Here is a 20,067-nt window from a genome sequence, read left to right on the forward strand (position 1 = left end):
CTTCCCTATTGAAGGGAAATGAATCCTAAATGATTTCATTACCAAATGCCAAATATAAATACAATGGTCAATGGCCAATTTGGAAGTTATGAACTATACATGAATTGAATGAGTTGCCTTATTTGATGGAATGATAAATAGGGAAAATATTTGACTATACTATGAGTAGGTTTCCTAAAGTCAAAGATATGATTTTAACATAAAATATACATAAAGTAAGTACAAGAATATTTCATATTCTATCTCCTATTTTGGGGTGATTTTCCCTCCTATTTTGTTGGCTTAATTGCATTGTTGGTGTCAAATTTTGGCTTTCCTGCAAAAATCGTCACCCCAACTAAAAAATTAGCAAAAAAATATTCATGAAGTTTACACCCAATTGCAAAATTAGTCTTCCGTTAAATTCCGTCTGAAAACTAACAGAATATTCCGTTAAAATGGATTAAAAAAATAAAGAAAAAATAAAATTGAGAAAAAATAGTATTTTAATTATAATCCAGAAATACCCAGAAATTCATGAACAAGCTTAGAAGCTCATGAACAAACTCATAAACACAAGCCTCACTATGAACAACCTAACCACCACCCATTTTCGTCACCAACAACAACCTCCACCCATCTCTCTTTCGAACCCAGCAACAATCGTGCTAAATCCCTAATCCGAAGCCGAAGCAGCTCGCGCCTCCTTCGCCTCAGTCTTCATCTTCCTTGTTGCCAGATCGATCTACCTGCTCCTCGACGGCGCCGCCATCGTGCTCCTCGTCGTTTTCGTCGATGTCTTCGTCTTCATCGTTGTTATCCCATCAGCCACACTATTCCTTCTCTGTCGATTTGCCATCATAACTCTTCCTTCTCATCACCGATCAGAGGTCTCCGAACCCAATTCAAAGGCCCCTGAACCCATATCGAAGAAGAAGCAGCGAAGGGAAGAGCGTTCGTGGTCGACGGTGGCTTGGGTCAAGGGGTTTTGCAACGGCTGGGTTCTTCTACGGTGGTGGCTAGGAGAAGAGGCGGCGATAGTTTGATTGGGTCAAAGGAGAAGGGCTGGTGCGGTGGTGGCTCATGTTTGGCCAGTGAAGGAGAAGAGGGGGTTTGCACTCTCATTTTTAGATTTCGTTGGAATTTGGTTTTGCAAAAACCATCTGTGGCCACTGCCATATTTTTTAGGTAGTGGCTCATGTTCCTTGGATTTTGTTTGCTACAATAATTGATGAAAATGGAGATGAGAATGATTTTAATTTTAGTAGTTACAAATTTTCTGGGTTTGTATTAATGAAGATGAAGAAAGTGGGGAATGAGGAGAGGAGGAGTGGTGTTTATAGAGTGGGGGACTAAAATTGCAATTGACTAAATGTTATTTAATCAAAAAGTTATTTTTTTTTCAGTTAAAATTAAGGCTTAAATACTCTGGAGGTCTCTGAAATTGTCTGTCGTACGAAAATAAGTCCCTGAATTTTTTTTTTCCGATTCCGAATCCCTAGAATTTTTTTAATCAGAATAAGTCCCTACTCGTGTTTCCAGCCTATGTGGCACAATTTTTGCTGATTCATTTATTCCACGTGGCTTTTCTATTTTTTAAAATACACATGGATTAAAACAATAAAATTAAACATGTAAATTTAAAATTAAAATCTTTTTAGGGATTTAGGGTTGATTAGATTTAGGGATTTATGGTTAATTAGATTTAGGGTTAATTAAGTTAATAAGATTTTAATTTAAACATTTAAATTTAAAATTAAAATCTTTTAGGGATTTAGGGTTAATTAGGTTAATAAGATTTTAATTTTAATTTTAAATGTTTAATTTTATTTTTTTAATCCATGTGTATTTAAAAAAATAGAAAATCCACGTGAAATAAATGACTCAGCAAAAATTGAGCCACATAGGCTGGAAAGTGAAACACGAGCAGAGACTTATTCTGATTAAAAAACAAATTCCAGGGATTCGGAATCAAAAAAAAAAAATTCAGGGACTTATTTTCGTACGATAGACAATTTCAGGGACCTCCAAAGTATTTAAACCTAAAATTAATTTAGAAACTTCATGTCATCACTTTCAGTTAGATTTTAGACGGAATTTAATGAAAAACCAATTTTGCAACCGGGTGTAAACTTCAGGATCGTTTTTTTTTTTTGTTGCTAATTTTGAAGTTTGAGGATAATTTTCGCATGCCAAAGTTGGGGACCAAAAGTGCATTAAGCCTTATTTGTATTTGTTTCATCCTTTCTCGATCTCCACCTCTTCTTGTCACCAATTCCGCCACCACTTCACATTTCCTCTCCTCTCCTCTTCACCCTCTTTTTTCTTCCTCTTGTCATCACCACTCACTGTCGTTCCTGATCTAACCGGTGGTCTCTTGTGGAGTTCTGAGCACATATATATATAGTAACAAGTTCTGAACTATCATGAAGCATGTTAGCAGAACTGCAACAACGCTAAACTATATCTACTTAGGCAAAAGAAGTGCTGAAAATGGCATAAAGAAACTAGAGATTTGGAGAATCCGTGCCATTTGTATTTTGGATTTCCATTGTTTGTGTTGTGTTTTATTATTAGGCTTAATAGCACTTTTGGTCCCCCACGAATGCAAAATGTGCAAATGGGGTCCCTAAACTTTAAAAATAGCATTTTTCCTCCCCGACGTTATCTTCCGTTAACAGTTTTGGTCCCCAGACAGTTTTCCGTCAAAAAACTAACGTTTTTAAGGAGAAATATGTAATTAAACAAAAAAATAAATTAAGAAAAATAAAAAGAAAAACCAGAAAATTCATCATCTCCATCTTCTTCCATCATCTTCACTATTTTCTCAATCATTAAACCCAAAACCCAGAAAATTAAAAACCTAAAAACCAAAATCATCTTATCCTCTTTTTCATCTCACAAACATCTTTATCTACTTGATCTTCATCTTCACTCAAAAAGAAAAATGGATACAGATCTATAACCCACCCCTAACCTTCATCTTCACCCTTGCACCCAGTTTTGGTCCTGCCATTGAACAACCAGATCTGAACCAAGATCTCTTCCCTCATCCTCCCCCAACACACATCCAACCAAAGCCCAAACGGAAATCGCCTCCCTCAACCTCCTCCAACCCAGATCGAACATTGATCTGGACACATAGGACACAGACAAATTCCTCTTTTTCATCTCCTTTCTGAGTTTTCAATGGAAGGGATGAAGTGTGGTTTGATATCCTCTTGTCGTCCTCACAGGCACGATCTTTGCAATTTGGATGGAATAAAGAAACATAAATCGAGAGAGAAAGCAAAAGTTTTTGGATTTATCTTCTGGGTATATATATATATTTGTAATTTGTCCTTAGCAATATAATCTAGCTGGGTTTATGTCGAGAAGCAAAAGTTTAGTATCTAAAAGATTTTATCTTTTTAAATATTCTTAGGTTTTTTGGGCCATTATCTTCTTCTGGGTCTATATTTTCTTCTATATTTGGGTTTTATTGGTTTCCTTTGGGGCATTTAATTTCTGGATTCTCATTTGTTTTTACGGGCATTATTTTTTTGGTTTTGGAGAATTTTGAATTTCTGTAAAAAAAAATTGAAAAAGATGAAGAACTCCTTGATTTTTTCTGGAAAACCCAGAAACCGTTACTTTTTGAACGGAAAAAGGACGGGGGACCAAAACTGTTGACAGAAGATAACGTCGGGGAGACAGAATGCTATTTTTAAAGTTTAGGGACCCAATTTGCACATTTTGCATTTGTGGGGGACCAAAAGAGCTATTAAGCCTTATTATTAATGACTATGAGTAGTTTTTTTCTCTCTCTTTTTTTCTTTTGTTTTAAATTTTGAGAGTAAGCGAAGTTATATTGTAATGTGAATTTGTGGTGCTATGTTATATTGCTCTCATCAAGGTTTAACAACCCTTAATTTTTAATAAATATGATACATATAAAAGAAATAGAGAAAAAAATGAGATGTCTGCACTACTTGTATTTCTGGTTATCATTACTCTTAGATGATAGCAGAGTTGCCAAATACCAGACCAATCATTCATGATTTGCAGGCTTCAATTCAAACCTTTTATAGAAAAAAAGGAAATACCTGCACATAATTTTATTTTCAACCATGGATATTCACTATCATTCAAAATTCAAAATTCTTATATACTTCTGTGTACATCACACCATTTACCTATCTGACAAAATTCAAGAAGGCAGCGCAACAATCAAGCCTTGCTAAGTTATTCATATAGTTCACTCTTATATATCTATTTCACAAAAGCAAGCCTGATTAATTACGATACATAAAAGAAGAATAAAGCATCTAGACTCACAAAAACTTTCTCTTTTTCACTGCTATTGTATGATTGTTGTGCACCACATTTGAATCCAAAGCAGCATATGAAATTCGTTCATTCTTCACTGACAACCCAGAACCACCATGATAATTCCCAGGAAATGCCAGAGTTAAAGATGTTGGAACAAACCCATAATTTGGATCAACACTTGCCTTGTTATCAGTATCAGTAGATAAGGAATCATTGTTTTGAAAGCGACTGAGTTGAAGGTCAGAGGAAGTTGAAGGTGGAGGAGGATTTTTCCATTGTGGAAGTGGAGCAACTAGAAGTGTATGAAGCAAAGGTCCAGCTTTTGTCACAGTTTGTAGCAATCTACCCTTTTGAGGCAAAGGTTTCCCACCAGCAAGTTTATCAATCACATGAGAAGCACCATCTACCTTGTTATCCCTTGAAGCAACTCTATGATCTGCCTTGATTGTCCCATTCTGGTAATTTTGATGATTTGGTTGCTTTGGTAAGGCCAAGTAATTGCTTGATTCTGCTAAAAAATGCTTCTCATTTGACAAGGATAAATCATAGCAATTTGAGAATGCCATGGAACTCATATCTGATACCTCAGTGCTTTTCACCTTTGAATTGTATTGGATGTTCATAGAATGATCAGCTTGTGGAATAGTACTGCTTTCTGTAGATGGTTGATAATTTCTTGCAAGCAATTGAAGCTGGTCTCTTGCTTCATCTCTTTCTTGGCAAACTCTCTTTAGGAGCTTGTATAAGCGCTTAACTGTCTCCTCATATTTCTTTATCTCATTATTAACTTCCATTCTTGCTGTTATCAGATCAAGCTTGGTGCAGAGAAGCCTCTGCTTAGTCTCATCAATACTCTGTCATTAAAAGATGCATAGTTCAGTCAGTGAGAAACTGAGAATTCAGAATATAATAATACTCAATCAAGAAGATATGAGAAACAACAATGGGAAGACAATATCCCTTTGCTTCAACTTCTTCAATGTAGCTGATATGTTTCAGAAGAAACAAGTGGTAGGTCTCAAGTTTGTTGAGGACTAATTAATACTAATAGTTCTTTGGCATGTGAAAATAGCAGGGACTAAAACCCACCTTTGCTCCGACGAGGGACGAAAACCAAATATATGGTAAAGGTTAGGGACCAAAAACTTATTTAAGCCAAAAAACAAAGCAAAGCCATTCAAACTTTTGAATTGTCTTTTGCTTATTCATATAACCACTTTTGACAATCTTATGAAAACACATGATTATGTCTCCCCAAAACTACATGCATCCCTTTAGGATTAGTTGTCCTGTCCTTATCAAATATATCTTGTTGGTATGACTTATAATAATAAAAACACAAATTAAAGCTTCAGGGACAGGTTTTCAAAAAGAATAAGTTTCATAGCTTGTTTGGATCAAAACATCTCTTTTATATCAGAATCAGTTCTGGAATACAAAAGCTATTCACAAAAGTTTATCATCAAAATTGACTCAATCAATAGATTCAATACACCTTTGTAACCTCACTTTGCTAAATTATTAATGTTGAGGAACCAAGAAATTGTCCAGTACTCAATTTAGTGCATCTTGGGGAACGCGTTGTTTAATCATTGGTTCTGGGTGTTAGAATTGTTTTAATAGTCTCATTTCTATATAATATATAAATTTTGGTATCCCCTAATATAAAGAAGAATGCATAAACATAAAAAACTGCAAATTAAGTGCAAGTAATTCACCTCATTCTCAGAATAAACCATGTTTAGCTAGCTATGAACAATGCACGTAGGAAACCAAACTGGGGTTGATTAGCTGGGTCTGAACTCTGAATTCAGGAAATGGCTGGCTGAAGGTTTTGGAAAGAATCCATGTTGGTTCTGTAAACTCTAATTAGCAATCTCATACATATCAAGGTACCTCAACGTTACCTTTTTTTATACATCGGAAAAAGGCAATGTTACCTTTTAAGACGAGTGAATTAAGATAGGATTTACAAGAAAAAAGAAAGTATAACGCGGTTTTTATATATATATATATATTGTAATTCAGCAGTGGTTCAGTGGTTCAGTGTATTATTAACCTCTTTCCGTGGTTAAAGGGATTTGTTTCTCAATATAACGTTGCTATATCTTTTTCTCTCATTGTTCATTGCTTGCGCCTTATTTTAGAACCTATATTTTTAGAATTCTAGAGTCATGTTATGTGGCTGATTTAGGGCAGTTTTGATGAGTGTGCCTGATACTGTAGAACAAATCAACATATATCAGGATTCATTGAACCTTGTGGTGGTTTTTGTGCGTGAATATATATATATATATATATATATTGTAATTCAGTAGTGGTTCAGTGTATTATTAACCTCTTTCCGTGGTTAAAGGGATTTGTTTCTCAATATAACGTTGCTATATCTTTTTCTCTCATTGTTCATTGCTTGCGCCTTATTTTAGAACCTATATTTTTAGAATTCTAGAGTCATGTTATGTGGCTGATTTAGGCTTTGACAGACTAACACTGCAGTTTTAATGAGTGTGTCTGATACTGTAGAACAAATCAACATATATCAGGATTCATTGAACCTTGTGGTGGTTTTTGTGCATGAATAAATATATATATATATATATTGTAATTCAGCAGTGGTTCAGTGTATTATTAACCTCTTTCCGTGGTTAAAGGGATTTGTTTCTCAATATAACGTTGCTATATCTTTTTCTCTCATTGTTCATTGCTTGCGCCTTATTTTAGAACCTATATTCTTAGAATTCTAGAGTCATGTTATGTGGCTGATTTAGGCTTTGACAGACTAACACTGCAGTTTTGATGAGTGTGTCTGATACTGTAGAACAAATCAACATATATCAGGATTCATTGAACCTTGTGGTGGTTTTTGTGCGTGAATATATATATATATATATATATATATATATATATATATATATATATATATATATATATATATATTGTAATTCAGCAGTGGTTCAGTGTATTATTAACCTCTTTCCGTGGTTAAAGGGATTTGTTTCTCAATATAACGTTGCTATATCTTTTTCTCTCATAGTTCATTGCTTGCGCCTTATTTTAGAACCTATATTTTTAGAATTCTAGAGTCATGTTATGTGGCTGATTTAGGCTTTGACAGACTAACACTGCAGTTTTGATGAGTGTGTCTGATACTGTAGAACAAATCAACATATATCAGGATTCATTGAACCTTGTGGTGGTTTTTGTGCGTGAACAAATGTAACAGATTCTGTTGGAAGAAGATATAACTGAATGTGAACTGGTTCATACATCAACCATATTGTGTACTAGTTTTCAATTTTTATAACAAGTTTTTCTTTTGTTCCAAACGGATTTGACTCTATCCACCTAGCTCTAATTATAACGGATTTGACTCTATGCCTGGCAAAGTGGCAATTGTGGCTGAGCATCACTTTTAACAGTTTAACTATTATTTTTTCATCGATGAATAAAAATTTAGGTAGGTTCAACTTCAATTACCACCGTGTCTCAGAAAGCCTTTGAAATCATATATCGCTTCTCATCAATAAAGTTTTCATATCGACAGACGGCAACTAAAATTGAACCCAAAAAAAAATAGAAATAATGGTAAGAGTTTAACTAGTTAATTTGGGGTGTAATACTATATTTTTTTAGTCTTTTTATCAGTACATTTTTTTAAAACTCATCATGTTTTGATTAATTCCTTTTAAAAGTAAATAATTCTTTTAACAGTTTCTTCATATAAAAAATTGGGAAGCAAAAAAAGTCTGTTTGATTATTGTTTTTAAAAACAGTTTTTTTGTTTTATAAGTTTTAAAAACAATAAAATTTGTTTGATTAGCATGTTTTGAAATAATTCATTTGAAAACTATTCGTTACTTTTTTGTTTTTTAAAACTGAAAAACAATAACAGTTAAAACTTGTTTTTGTTTTTAACTTTTATTTTTTGTTCCCGAAATATCAACGCAAGGTTGTTTTTATGTTTTTTCAAGGTTGTTTTTATGTTTTTCCATTAATGAGAAAGCTGTAATAGTATTAAATTAGAAAATAGATTATGACTAGGCTCTTCCCGCCGATGTAGGACTACTCCTCTAACTAGGATTATTCCCGTGCGATGCACGGAACCTGATTTCTTAGTTTAATTGTAGTTTAAATCGGCCACAAGTTTATATAAAATATCATGAAGCTTGTTTGGATGCAAACAATAATGCACTTATTGAAGCTTGTTTAATATTTTTTAGTAGAGAATTTTCAATAAGCTCTAATAAGCCGGTATCCAAACGGTTTTAGTTACATAAATTTTAATTAACATGAATAAAATGTTTAAATTTAATTGCATGCTACTAATTTTATAAGTTCTTACCGGTTTGTTCTTAGATAGAGGGTTAAAGTATTGAATTAAAGGGATGTTCACCGTTACACAGACAACCAATTGATTTCCGTCAAATCATAAAATGTATTTTATTTTAATTAAAATTAAAAACGAATAAAATTGTTCATCATACGTGGCATGATGTGATTGGATGACAATGTAAAACCATTTTACACTGACAATGCATATGCATTAAACTCTAAATTATTTAGATATAATGATACAAAAAATTGTTTGATATATAATTATACGTCAGTGAAAATATTAAATTTACTGAGCATATGTTAATCCTAACTCCCTACTACCTAAACAACATTATTTCTTGTTTATATCCAAAATATTAATCAGCAAATTGAACATTGAGTACAGGAAAAATAGACAACTAACTTATAGACATTGTCGTCCCTAAGGGTTAGCTCAAGTGGTAAGAGCTAGGGAACATAAAAGTTGGTTGGAAGGTCCAAGGTTCGAACCCTGATGAAGGACTAATTTACTAACATTACTAACATTTGCCTAAAAAAACTTATAGACATCGGCGTAAGCGTAGGCAAAATCGCTATTATTATCCTTATTAGATTTTGATTCCAGATAGAAAAATCTTCAGTTTTTTGACAATCTTTTTCTAAGCTAGTATCTTAATTTATATTTTACTTGAAAAGTATTTTTGAATAATAAAGAAATATAATTAAATTGTTAATTAGTCACCTTCAAAATTTTCAACACAGGTGAGGCATGCTCACAAGTGACATATGACTATGAGCTCAAATCTATTTTCCTTTCCTAGGTTGCATACTTGCATGAAGAGATGTCATGGACATTTGCATCTCAAAGCATGTAAATCAGACTTCAAAAATAGGTGGGTAAAGGAAAACAAAATATAGTTTTTTTAGATAAGCCAAATTTATATATATATATATATATATATATATATATATATAAGAGCACAAGATGTGCCAAAGCAAATTACAAGCACTGTACAGACCCAAGGCCAAAAGAAAGAGAAAGAAACAACGAGCTCCAGGGGAGAAAACATGAAGAAAAAAAACCAACCACATTATGCACTGTAATAGTAGGCGCTTGTCAAAGGAAAAAAAAAAAGCTACAAGGAGGCTCAAAACGACCAGCTAATGTGCCTGCCCAATCTGTCAATGTGTCTCGCAATCAGACTCAATAATGCCCATCCAAATAATCATATCCACATGAAACCAGAAAATCCATACCAGTAACAGATGCAGCAGCAACAGTAATCATAAGAGTAGCAGCCAAGAAACCCAACTATATCAACACAGGTCTAGCCCACAGTTTTGAGACAACAAATAGGTTGTGCCAAAAAAAAAAACCACTCATTAACTGAGCAATCAAAACCTTTCATTCTACCTGATAACCATTTCCATTCTCTGAGTTGAACCCCTTCAAAGATCGACTCTTCCTGCCTCCTTCGTTATTGAAAAGGATATACATAGTCAAGCATAATCCACATTTGAATAATCTGTACCTTCCTCTGCTAAGCAACAAAACATAATTGATGTCCAACTCACAAAGGAAACCACCATAACATGCGATCATTCTACAATAAGAAGTGAAAGTATAATATATATAACCAAATTAATTGAATAAAGAATCAGCAAATGGAAGGTGTTAAACCATAAGTAGTGAACTTGAATAGTATCAAGCTCATTCTTAGATTATAAGAGTTTTGGAGAAATCCTGTTTTAAGGTGTGAAAAGTTCCTGCTTCAGATCATCATCCACCTAAAAAGTAAAAATAGTATACACATATATCTTTAGATAATCAAATTGAACTTATTAACAAAAAGAGACACAAGTGTTCATACCCTAATCAAATTGAAAAAGTTTCTTTATGATTTGAAAGAAACATCATTGAGAAAAATAGAATGGAATATATAGATTATTTCTTATAAGAGTCGGGGATATATAGGTTGAGAGAGGAAGGTCCATGGATCAATCCGGGTGTAATTTATCTTTTTAATGTACCAAAAATTCTAATGAATTTGTCCCCAAATGGTAGATCAAGTGGTAAGCGTTGGGGACATATGGGTTGGGGAAGGAAGATCTTGGGATCAATTCTTCGTAGAGGGTGTAATTTATCTTTCCATCTTTCCAAAATAAAATAAAAAATCTAAAAGTCAGTACCAGAGAAAATGTTTCTTTTCATTTGCAAATAATTATTAATTTTGTATATTCCTGTAGCACAAAACAATGTTTAAATATCACCAATAAGGATAAATAGACTTTTTCAGTTAACCCGGTACCATCCAACTGCAATGGCAGCAAGTCTAACATTTGTTGCCTATATCCTTCCAATAAAATAGCATAACAGTTTAGGCTGGATTGTTTTAGATTAAAATACAAAAAACGAAAGTTAACCACAGAATGAAGAATTCAACATGACTTAGTAATTAAAAGAAACTTGTGAAGACTCAACCAACATGAATGAAGTCATAGCATATGACTTTGTTCTTAAGTCATAGATTCACCTGGCGCACTTGTTACTGAACCTGTCCAAACAAATGAAAAAATATAAATGAAAATAAAGATCACAACACATAGGAGAGGAGAAGTGAATAGAATTTGCCATTTGAGTTCAAATGACAGTTCTGAAAAATTCACCATAATAAGTGATTCCCAAATGAACCAAAAAATAAAGGTTGCTCCTCCACCAGTGATCACAATCTGCAAAAGGAAAAAAAAAAAAAAAAAAACACATGATGAGTTGGTTAGGGGATAACAAATATTTGATTTTTCAGGAAAGTGTTTATGTTGAAATTAACATGAAGACAAGACAAGCATATATTATAGTCTCGATAGTGGTAGAAAATCCTGTGACATAAAATCCATAGCCAAAGAAAAATTAGAATCTGAATACATCATTCGTGTGTGTTAGTCAACTTCATTCACTTCTACTTAAACTAGGATATAAACCATAGCACGGGGTCTTCATACGTAATTTTTCGGGGTTTATGATTAATTGAAATTTATAGCAACTAACGGCACGTATGTTTATAAATAGGGGTAATATCACAATTATATTATGAAAAGTTAATCGTACTACCGGGACGTATGATGGTATTTTGTTATTAGTATATTATACATAATAAGTTATAGCCTAAAAAAATTAATAATTTATAAGTGTTTATACATATAATTTTGTTATTCAAATGTAGATACCAACATTATATTTTATACATATAATTTAAAAATCTACAAATAATATCTTAAATTTTATACTACTAAATTTTACTATCATCTAACTTAAAAATAGAGGCTAAACAGCCGGTATGAATTTCCATTACTTGTAAATCTGCCGGATTTATGCCAAAATCAAAATTATAGTTTGTTAATTAAAATAAAAGAACAAATCCAATGCAAAAAAGTTTCACACCCCTTCGTTGTATAAAAAAGGGGGAATATATTAAAGGATTTAAGCAATAAAGCCAAAAACAAAAGCAACAACAATAATTTAAAGGACATAATAACAGGTTTTTTTGGCACAACTTGATAACACTTGACAACACGAAATCGAAAAAAGGACATGTACTAAAGAAAATATTCGACTACGCCATCTGAAGGACATTTAGATCATAGACACTGCCTGGAAATAAACAGCACGAAATCATCAAACAAACACTTCAGCAAAACACGCTTTAGACCTGATGGACTTCAACTTTGTAGGTATTTGTCCTTGTTGCATCTTAAAGAAGAGCAACTGATCCCTAAAACGGAAATTGTGCGCCCTGCATAACTGATACCAGCCTGTCCCAAACACGCACTGCCGAGCTCTACCCTTGGCCCATTTCAGTGTCCATTCCTCTCTAGTCCCATTAGGCAATATCATGTTTAGTAAATTAGGCTGGTGTTGGAGAAGCTCAATCACAACAGCAGTAGGAATAGGCTACGAAAATTTAAAAAATACTCAAAAATTGCATAGTTAAATATGTTAGAGATATGGAAAAGGCTGTGAACAGACTAATACTAATACTTGATCTCCAGTGCATAGTGGCTCAGTGAGTTCAGTAAACCAGATGAACTCTCCTTCTACGTTGGGGGGCTGCTCCACTTGGTCTTCATATTCCACCTCATTATCATCATCATGAAAGATTCTGATATTAAACCGGCCCACATCATTGTATGTGTAATGAACTGTGACAGATAGACCTATTTGGAGTGCTGCCTGGATTTGCTCAAACCCTCCTTCAAAATGTACCTCTTTTGACACAACAGGAAATGAATCAGAATGATTGTGTTCACCGCAATAAATGACCCAAAAAATATATTTTAATCTAGCTGATGATCCAGACAGACCTTAGACATCACCCTTGCTCAAAATCCTTCACAACACCTTGACAATCAATATCATCAAACAATTGTTCTTCTGCAACATCTAGACCGGCATGTCACCGATACAGAATAGGAAAAAAAGGTAAAACCGCAGACCATCTCGTATACAGAATGGCTCTGCATGATACATAAAGAACAAAAACTAATAAAATTCATGAAGCACCTTGTCCTAAATGAGAGCTTTAAATCCATCACCAATGAACTTTCTTTATACTCAAAAAAGTATATTTAAAAAACTAACAGAGTTTTGCAACAAAAGAATAAGAGAAGTGAGCTCAGAGCATTGGGTTAGGTCGACCTAAAATCAGAAAAATAAAGAAATCACATAATTATGGAATACATAATCACATGCTCCTAAAAGCACATAAAAGGTGGATGAAAACCATTATAATGTTTGGCGGGAAAATTTCATCTTCTACCACAATGAACTAAAATATGAAGTTTCTAGAACAGAATGACTTTCTGCAAACAGTAAGAGCCTAGGAAAGAAAGATAGAGATCTAAGAATGACACTTACAGTGGCAGCATCATGTTTTGGTCCAAAACCGTCAATGAAAATAAGGCCTTTCTCCATAGCTTGATCCATAACCTGTGAAGAGGCAGAATAGGAAACATGTCAAACTGCAAAAAAAAAAAGAATTAATTGAATATTGATTTCACCTTGAAGAGTTCCCCTTAGATTTTAAGCTTAGCAGGTAAGGGTTTTATGAAAAACACTGAAACAAAATTATTGATTAAAATAAACAACCCAAAGTAATTAAACAATCGTAACAAAATACCATTTAGGCAAATCATAAAAATAGACGAAATAAGAGTAAAAGGACAAACATTGAAGTATTTTCTAATCCTTCACTTCTCTAACATATCTATCTCCTTAAAAAGAGAAACTTTTTTAGTGTTCTAAGATTCAGCCATCCTCAAAAGGGTTCGTATTTCACTATCTTTAGATAGTCTTGACCTTGATATGTAATTCAGAGAACCAAACAAACAGTTCAAGTTGGTTATAGTGTACTTCTATAAAGAACAATATTCTGCCTATGTTTCCAATTTCCAAGTCTTTGCAAACTAAAAAATAAAATAAAAATAGAAGCAAGTGATTTAACTAAAATGCATCATTAAGTTCAACAATACATATATCATGTACAATTTCTAGTGAGAGGGTAATAATAAATATGTCCAAACTCCAGTGAAAGAATATCAAATCTATTCGATTATGCAGCTGCTTTCCTATCGTATAAGATAAGAAAATAAAAAGAGTAGAAACTTGCACAAAAGCAAAAATCTAATACACTAAATTATTCTTTTCATATTCCAGGGGATTCACCAAGCACCCCAAATGAGATTGTTGAACAATTCCCATACTCATTTTGAAAATACCAGGCTGATTAATATGAGAATTAAAAATAACCCTTGACCAATTATTAAACTGACAACTTTACCTACAAATTGGAAAAGCTTCAGACACCAGTAAAAATAAATTAAAGATTATGCTTGAATATGGCAGGTGCACTTCTTTTTGATGTCCAAATCAATTATTTAAGTTAATAGGCAAATCCCTTATTGCATCCATTTCCGAGGCAATCCCTGCATGTATATTAGTGGATGCTGCTGAGGTTTTGCCGTGGCAGGATGGCAAGGATATATTCCTGCAAACTGAGGGCAGTAAATTTTACAGTGAATTTAATCTGAAATAATTGTAGGACAGATCAATTTTCAGTTATGATAGAAGATATCTTGGTAGACGTCATCTCTATTGGTTCTTAGTTTTTTGTTTGTTTACACTTCCCATTTTTAACAACCTAGTGCTGGCACGGATTGAATCTGCAAGGATTTGGAAACCTTCCTTAATTTTTTTATGTCTTATATGGAGCTATGGTTGTATTTCATTCTACTGCTAATAATAGCAACATTCTCTAAAAAAAAAATATTAAAGAAAACATATACTAACCCGAATAGTTCACCATCTTCACTTTAGGAATGAAACCAAAAGTGCACAGGTATACAATCAAAAAAATCTACAGATATAATCTTCATACATTTTCAGGAACCACTATAATCCAAAACAACAATTGAAGGAAAAATTTACCTGCACAACTCGAACCAAATCCATTGAGTAAGCAATTATTTTAGTGCATGCTCCAGCTCCAAGACATTAAACAAAAGTCAGCTGAGCATCCTCTGCAGAAAATACCAGAGAATATATAATACTTAGACAACCAGATTAAAAAATTATTGGCAATTTAAATAATGAAATACATAATTGAGTTCATATCAGCCAGTGTTGCTATATGTGGCTGTGTTATTAAAGGAGATTACCTTTCAGTGATGAAAAATCAAGATCTGAATATGTTCAAACTTCAAACCCTTATATGATCACTTTTCAGCCTCATAATATCAATCCCCATGTTTCTCTGCGGGTCTTCATAGATTGAGTGAAGTTATATATTCATTGATAAGGATTGAATCTGGAACGCAAATCGTGAAGAGTAGCTTAACAAAGCAGCTGAAACAAAAGTAACTGGAATTAGGGGAACTGGATGAACAAAGAACAGATGAGTAAACGCACAACAAAGGGTTGAATTTATACAAAGCTGTAAAGAAGAGATTGAGGGGAGGTAGGGCGTAGGCATACAACTACGAAGCATTAAAGGCGCAGCTATAAGCAAGAAAGCATGGAAAGTCGAAATAGCATCGAAAGGGGCCAGTTTGCGACTCTCCTACAGCTAGGTCAGCTTTGCTCTGCCTATCAACTAAGCCCAACAACGAAATGTAAAACAGAAGGGACTAATAGATTACAGAGTATAGGGTATAGATTAGGAACCTGTAAGAGACGTTGTACAGCTGGAAATTGCAGGTTGGAAGTACCTCAATAGTGTAGCATAGGCAGAAGATAGGAAGAAAATGGCAGAGAAAGGGATATGAAGGGTGTGGATGCTCCATGAACACGCCCAGTACAACATAGCTTCAGAGGATAGGAAGAGAAAGGCAGAGAAAGGAATGATGAAGTAGGTTTTAGATGGATTGTAGTAGCTTCAGAGGTTAGGAAGAGAAAAGTAGAGAACAGAAAGGCTCAGCCCAGGTAACCCAATAGGCCCAACAAACCTTCACTTGCTAACAAAAAAAAAAGATGGCCATGAACAGTGAAATGAGATTTTGAAACTTAAGTTAGTAGATAGGAGGCCTTTATATACACCAAGACTAATTCTAGGGAGAAAAATATAGAGAAATAAAATTGTTATCAATTACAAAAAATAGTTCAAATCAAGATGAAACCTGCACTTAATTGCAGAGGCCTTTATACACACCCAAATCAAAACTAATGCTATCAACTACATCAAGTGGTGCTTATACCATAGGGAGAAATGTGAAGACAATCAAAATCATATACTCTGCAAGTTAAAAGTCAACATACTTGAAGTTTCATTGATGAAAGATTGATGCTCAATAGTTTAAATTTAACTAATTATACTCTGCAAATATACATATATATGTTATTTTCTGTTCATATTATCATTATGGGTTTCTGTTTTTTCATTATATTTCTGAATTCAGCTGAAACAAGAAATCTAGATTATGGGTTATATGGCTTGTAAAACTAACAAATTCAACTTTGATATTCTTTCTGCGAAAATTCTTCACTACTATCACTTACTGATGTGCTAAACATCATTTAATGAATATCTGATTACTTGAAGGGTCAAACTCATTCAATGAAGTGTTAACACATAGATGATAATATAAAAAAATTTACTCTACCAATGAATCAAAATTAACCTCAATAGTTCATCTCAGAATTTACAGCCAGCTGCATGAATCCATCTATTGGAAGAACGATTTAAGATACAAGGAAAAGAGAAAACATTTTTTGGTGACAAAAGAGAGAACTCTAAATATAAATGAAAGAATAAAAGTGAAATATGGGTTATGTGGCTTGTAAAACTCTATGCAAGCTGTAATATTAGGTGAAGCATCAGTATTTCTCAACTCAACAGGCACTGCCATCTACTTTTCTTCATTACTCACTTGCCATGTAGAAGGAATTTTAAACAACAGACGTTGAGGAGGAACATTATTATCATTGTACAACTTCAACAGGTCATGCACCTGTAAAATTTGATAACACAACATCAGATTTCACCAAGGAAGAATATACATGCCTTTTGTTGAGCACAACAGATTTAGAAAAAATGAGGCTGGTTTCTATACAGATTAACAGTCATTCGCTGTCAAGAACTTAACACAGTTTATAATTCACCCAAAGACACACACACTTATGACTTATCTACTCAATTCTGGCACTGTAAATGATGTTTATTATACTATTGTTTCAGCTGTTATATTTTACAATGAAGATGAAGGAGTGGAATCAAGAAAAATTGCAGCATCTTAATTGGGAAAATAGGTATAAATGGCGGTCAAGACAGAATTCATAACAAAGAAGTTGAAATCAAAAAGTTCCTTACCAGAATGAGTGAAAGTGATGGAGCTGGAAAAAAATCAAAACCCCCAAAGCCAAAACAATCCTACCTGCAGATAATGGATGAACTAAGCAAAAATGGGTTCAATTTATAAGCACTAACATGCTATGTATATAGGTAATATATAGAACATAGAATAGAGAATAGGAAATTCAACAGTATTGGGAGTGTATCAAATCAACCAACCTGTAAAGCAGAATCCACAACTGGATTTTGAAAAGGGTGTAGGTCATAGATGATAGATGAACGATGGAGGCTTGAATCGTGCAGGGAAATAGACGAACTTTCGAGGGGTATAGCTTACAGCTGTATGCGAAAATCCAGCCATGGTGATGCAGGAAGGGCAAAGCAGAGCTGGCTATAGCTAGGATAGCACAGAGATAGGTAGCAGAAGTCGATTCACATGAGCAAAAAGGGATGTTGGGTTGTTCATGAACAACTTTAACGGTACGGTATTTATAGAACCCTTTGCCCTTTACACCTTAACATAAAAGAATGGAGGGATGGATGCTCATGGGACTGTAAAATCAAAAGGGATTAATAGATTACAAAGTATGGGGTATAGATTAGGAGCCTTTAAGAGACATCGTACAACTGAAAATTGCAGGTTGGAAGTACCTCAAGAGTGTAGCATAGGCAGAGGATAAGAAGAAAAAGGCAGAGAAAGGGAGATGAAGGGTGTGGATGCTCCATGAACAACGACCAGTACAACATAGCTTCAGATGTGCGCACAGAAGTAGCTCTTAGGGAGAGAAAGATCTGGTTATTGATATAACAAATCAGAGGAATGTTGAAGTAGGTTTCAGCTAGCATAAAGGAAGTAGTTGGCAGAGGCTTGGTGAATGTTATGTTGTACTTGATAACAAAAAGGCTCAGCCCAGACAATGAAATAGGCCCAACAAACCTTCTCTCGATAACAAAAAAAAAAAAGATGGCCATGAACAGTGCAACAGGATTTTGTAATTTAAGTTAGTAGATATATTTGTGTGTCCCCAAACCATGAATGGCCATAAGGGAAACTTAAAGGCAGTTTGGTGCGGTTTGATGGGTAAGGCAATAAGGAAGTACACCATTCCTCACTTCCGGAGTTTAGCTATAATGACCATGGAATAAAATAAATGTATCTTGCCGCAAATATTGCTCTCCAATTGGTGGTTTTGTATGTGTTTGAGGCGGGAGTTGAAGGGATGAGTGTTAAATTTTTTTTGGTACATCGAAAAATTAAATGAGTGTTAGTTTATGACATGGTGAGTTGAGTTTTTACTCAGGGACTTGAATAATTATTGAATTAATCTTTTGTGATTAATGATGGTTTGTTGCGCTTGACTATTATAACCTGAGAACTAACGTTTTTCACATTTGATAATCCAACCTTTTATTTTTGTGTTTGACAATCAACCAATCAACCCCCTTTACTTGCTTTCATCTCTAAACTCGGTTTATAATCCACTTACGACTTAGAGAGAACGATCCAGGTATTTCGCCTTGTACTGCACTAATAAATTTTATTGCAGGATTACTTTTGCACGCACCTGTGATAGTGCTTTCGTCAAATATAAATAATAGGAGTACTAACTTATTTTATGTAGGTACTCTATAAAATGGCAAAAGAACATGCTATTGATCATGGACCTCAAAATCCTTCATTGCTTAAAAAGCAAAATGTACATTTCTCTAAACATGTATGGATCGGTCGTTATAGTCCTCTAAGAGCAACTCCAATGCAAAGGTTCCTTTCACACTATTCAACACTATTTTTGTGGGCCCGTAGTACCACATAAGTCTTAAGAAACTACTAAGGAATTGAAGTAGATTTTGCTCCAACCCGTAATTCCTTATTTTACTATTACTGGGTCCTACCATACCACATATATTTATAATTTTAATTCCACCTAATTTAGATTTAAAATTAAATGAATACTATAATTAAATATTAACTTTATTAATTTGTATAAAAAAAAGCACAAAAAAACAGCTAATTGGAGCCCAAATGGTAAAAAATCTGGGCCAACAGGTCAAAAGGAGCCCAAAAGACCTGTTGAACCTGTCATCTGCTATAAATATCTTCCTCTCACGCGTTTCATCATCTTCATTCTTCCTCTCTTCTCTGAAACCTTCTCTTCCTCTCAACCTCTCTGCCCCTCTCTTCCTTTCTGTCGCTCTCTCACTCCCACCCCCTTTCGGCGACGCCAACCTTTTCCTCTCCCTTCCTCTCTTCAAAGAAATCCTAAAACCCTTCCCTCTCCCTTCTCCATGAAACCCCAAAACCCTTTCCTCTTCCTTTACAAAATCCAGCCGGATCAGAGATTTTCACAGTCAGATCCGCCCCAACGCGCCACACTCCGGTTAGATCGCCCCCAAGCTTGATCGGTGGTCCAAGCTTCCAGATCGGTGACATGCAAGCCATCCAGAAGCAGATTTTTTAATTTTTTGATGTAAATATCAATCTTTATGTGTAAAGTTTGTTTTTTGAATGTAAAGTTTGAATTTTTTCAATAAATTTTTTATTTTTGTATTCTGTGTCGATCTTCCTTCTTCAATTTCTTCCTTCCTGTTAATTTTCCCCTGAAAGCCCTTGATGAATATATGT

General features: G+C 34.1%; 1 protein-coding gene and 2 long non-coding RNA genes across 13 annotated transcripts; all 3 read right to left on the reverse strand.

Annotated features, from left to right (window-relative positions):
- Positions 1–4,079: 4,079 nt before the first annotated feature.
- LOC130730421 (uncharacterized) lies at positions 4,080–6,254 on the reverse strand. The gene is made up of 2 exons (XM_057582431.1): positions 6,009–6,254; positions 4,080–5,144 (listed from the first exon to the last, which is right to left on the reverse strand). Exons 1-2 carry the CDS (start codon positions 6,027–6,029, stop codon positions 4,293–4,295), a joined length of 873 nt encoding a protein of 290 aa, XP_057438414.1. The 5' UTR covers positions 6,030–6,254; the 3' UTR covers positions 4,080–4,292.
- Positions 6,255–11,014: 4,760 nt separating this feature from the next.
- On the reverse strand, positions 11,015–11,728 carry LOC130732634 (uncharacterized). The gene is made up of 2 exons (XR_009017090.1): positions 11,272–11,728; positions 11,015–11,159 (listed from the first exon to the last, which is right to left on the reverse strand). It is a non-coding gene; the product is annotated as an uncharacterized LOC130732634 (long non-coding RNA).
- Positions 11,729–12,025: 297 nt separating this feature from the next.
- Positions 12,026–18,300, reverse strand: LOC130730422 (uncharacterized). Of its 11 annotated transcripts, XR_009016348.1 has the most exons (10): positions 17,664–18,300; positions 17,463–17,526; positions 15,821–17,103; positions 15,316–15,502; positions 15,086–15,177; positions 14,439–14,652; positions 13,660–13,715; positions 13,517–13,588; positions 12,964–13,116; positions 12,026–12,867 (listed from the first exon to the last, which is right to left on the reverse strand). It is a non-coding gene; the product is annotated as an uncharacterized LOC130730422 (long non-coding RNA). The 11 variants fall into 11 exon arrangements; XR_009016344.1 differs by having other exon boundaries at positions 13,517–13,715; positions 14,439–14,645; XR_009016347.1 differs by lacking the exon at positions 13,660–13,715.
- Between the last annotated feature and the right edge of the window lie 1,767 nt (positions 18,301–20,067).

The sequence above is a fragment of the Lotus japonicus genome, chromosome 1 (genome assembly GCF_012489685.1).
Source record: "Lotus japonicus ecotype B-129 chromosome 1, LjGifu_v1.2".
NCBI lineage: Eukaryota > Viridiplantae > Streptophyta > Magnoliopsida > Fabales > Fabaceae > Lotus > Lotus japonicus.

Coding starts and splice junctions, on each gene's coding strand:
- LOC130730421 (XM_057582431.1), bottom strand. CDS start 6,029: ATGGTTTATTCTGAGAATGAG. Junction 5,145..6,008: donor TGGTTTATTCTGAGAATGAG/GTGAATTACTTG, acceptor TTTTAATGACAG/AGTATTGATGAGACTAAGCA.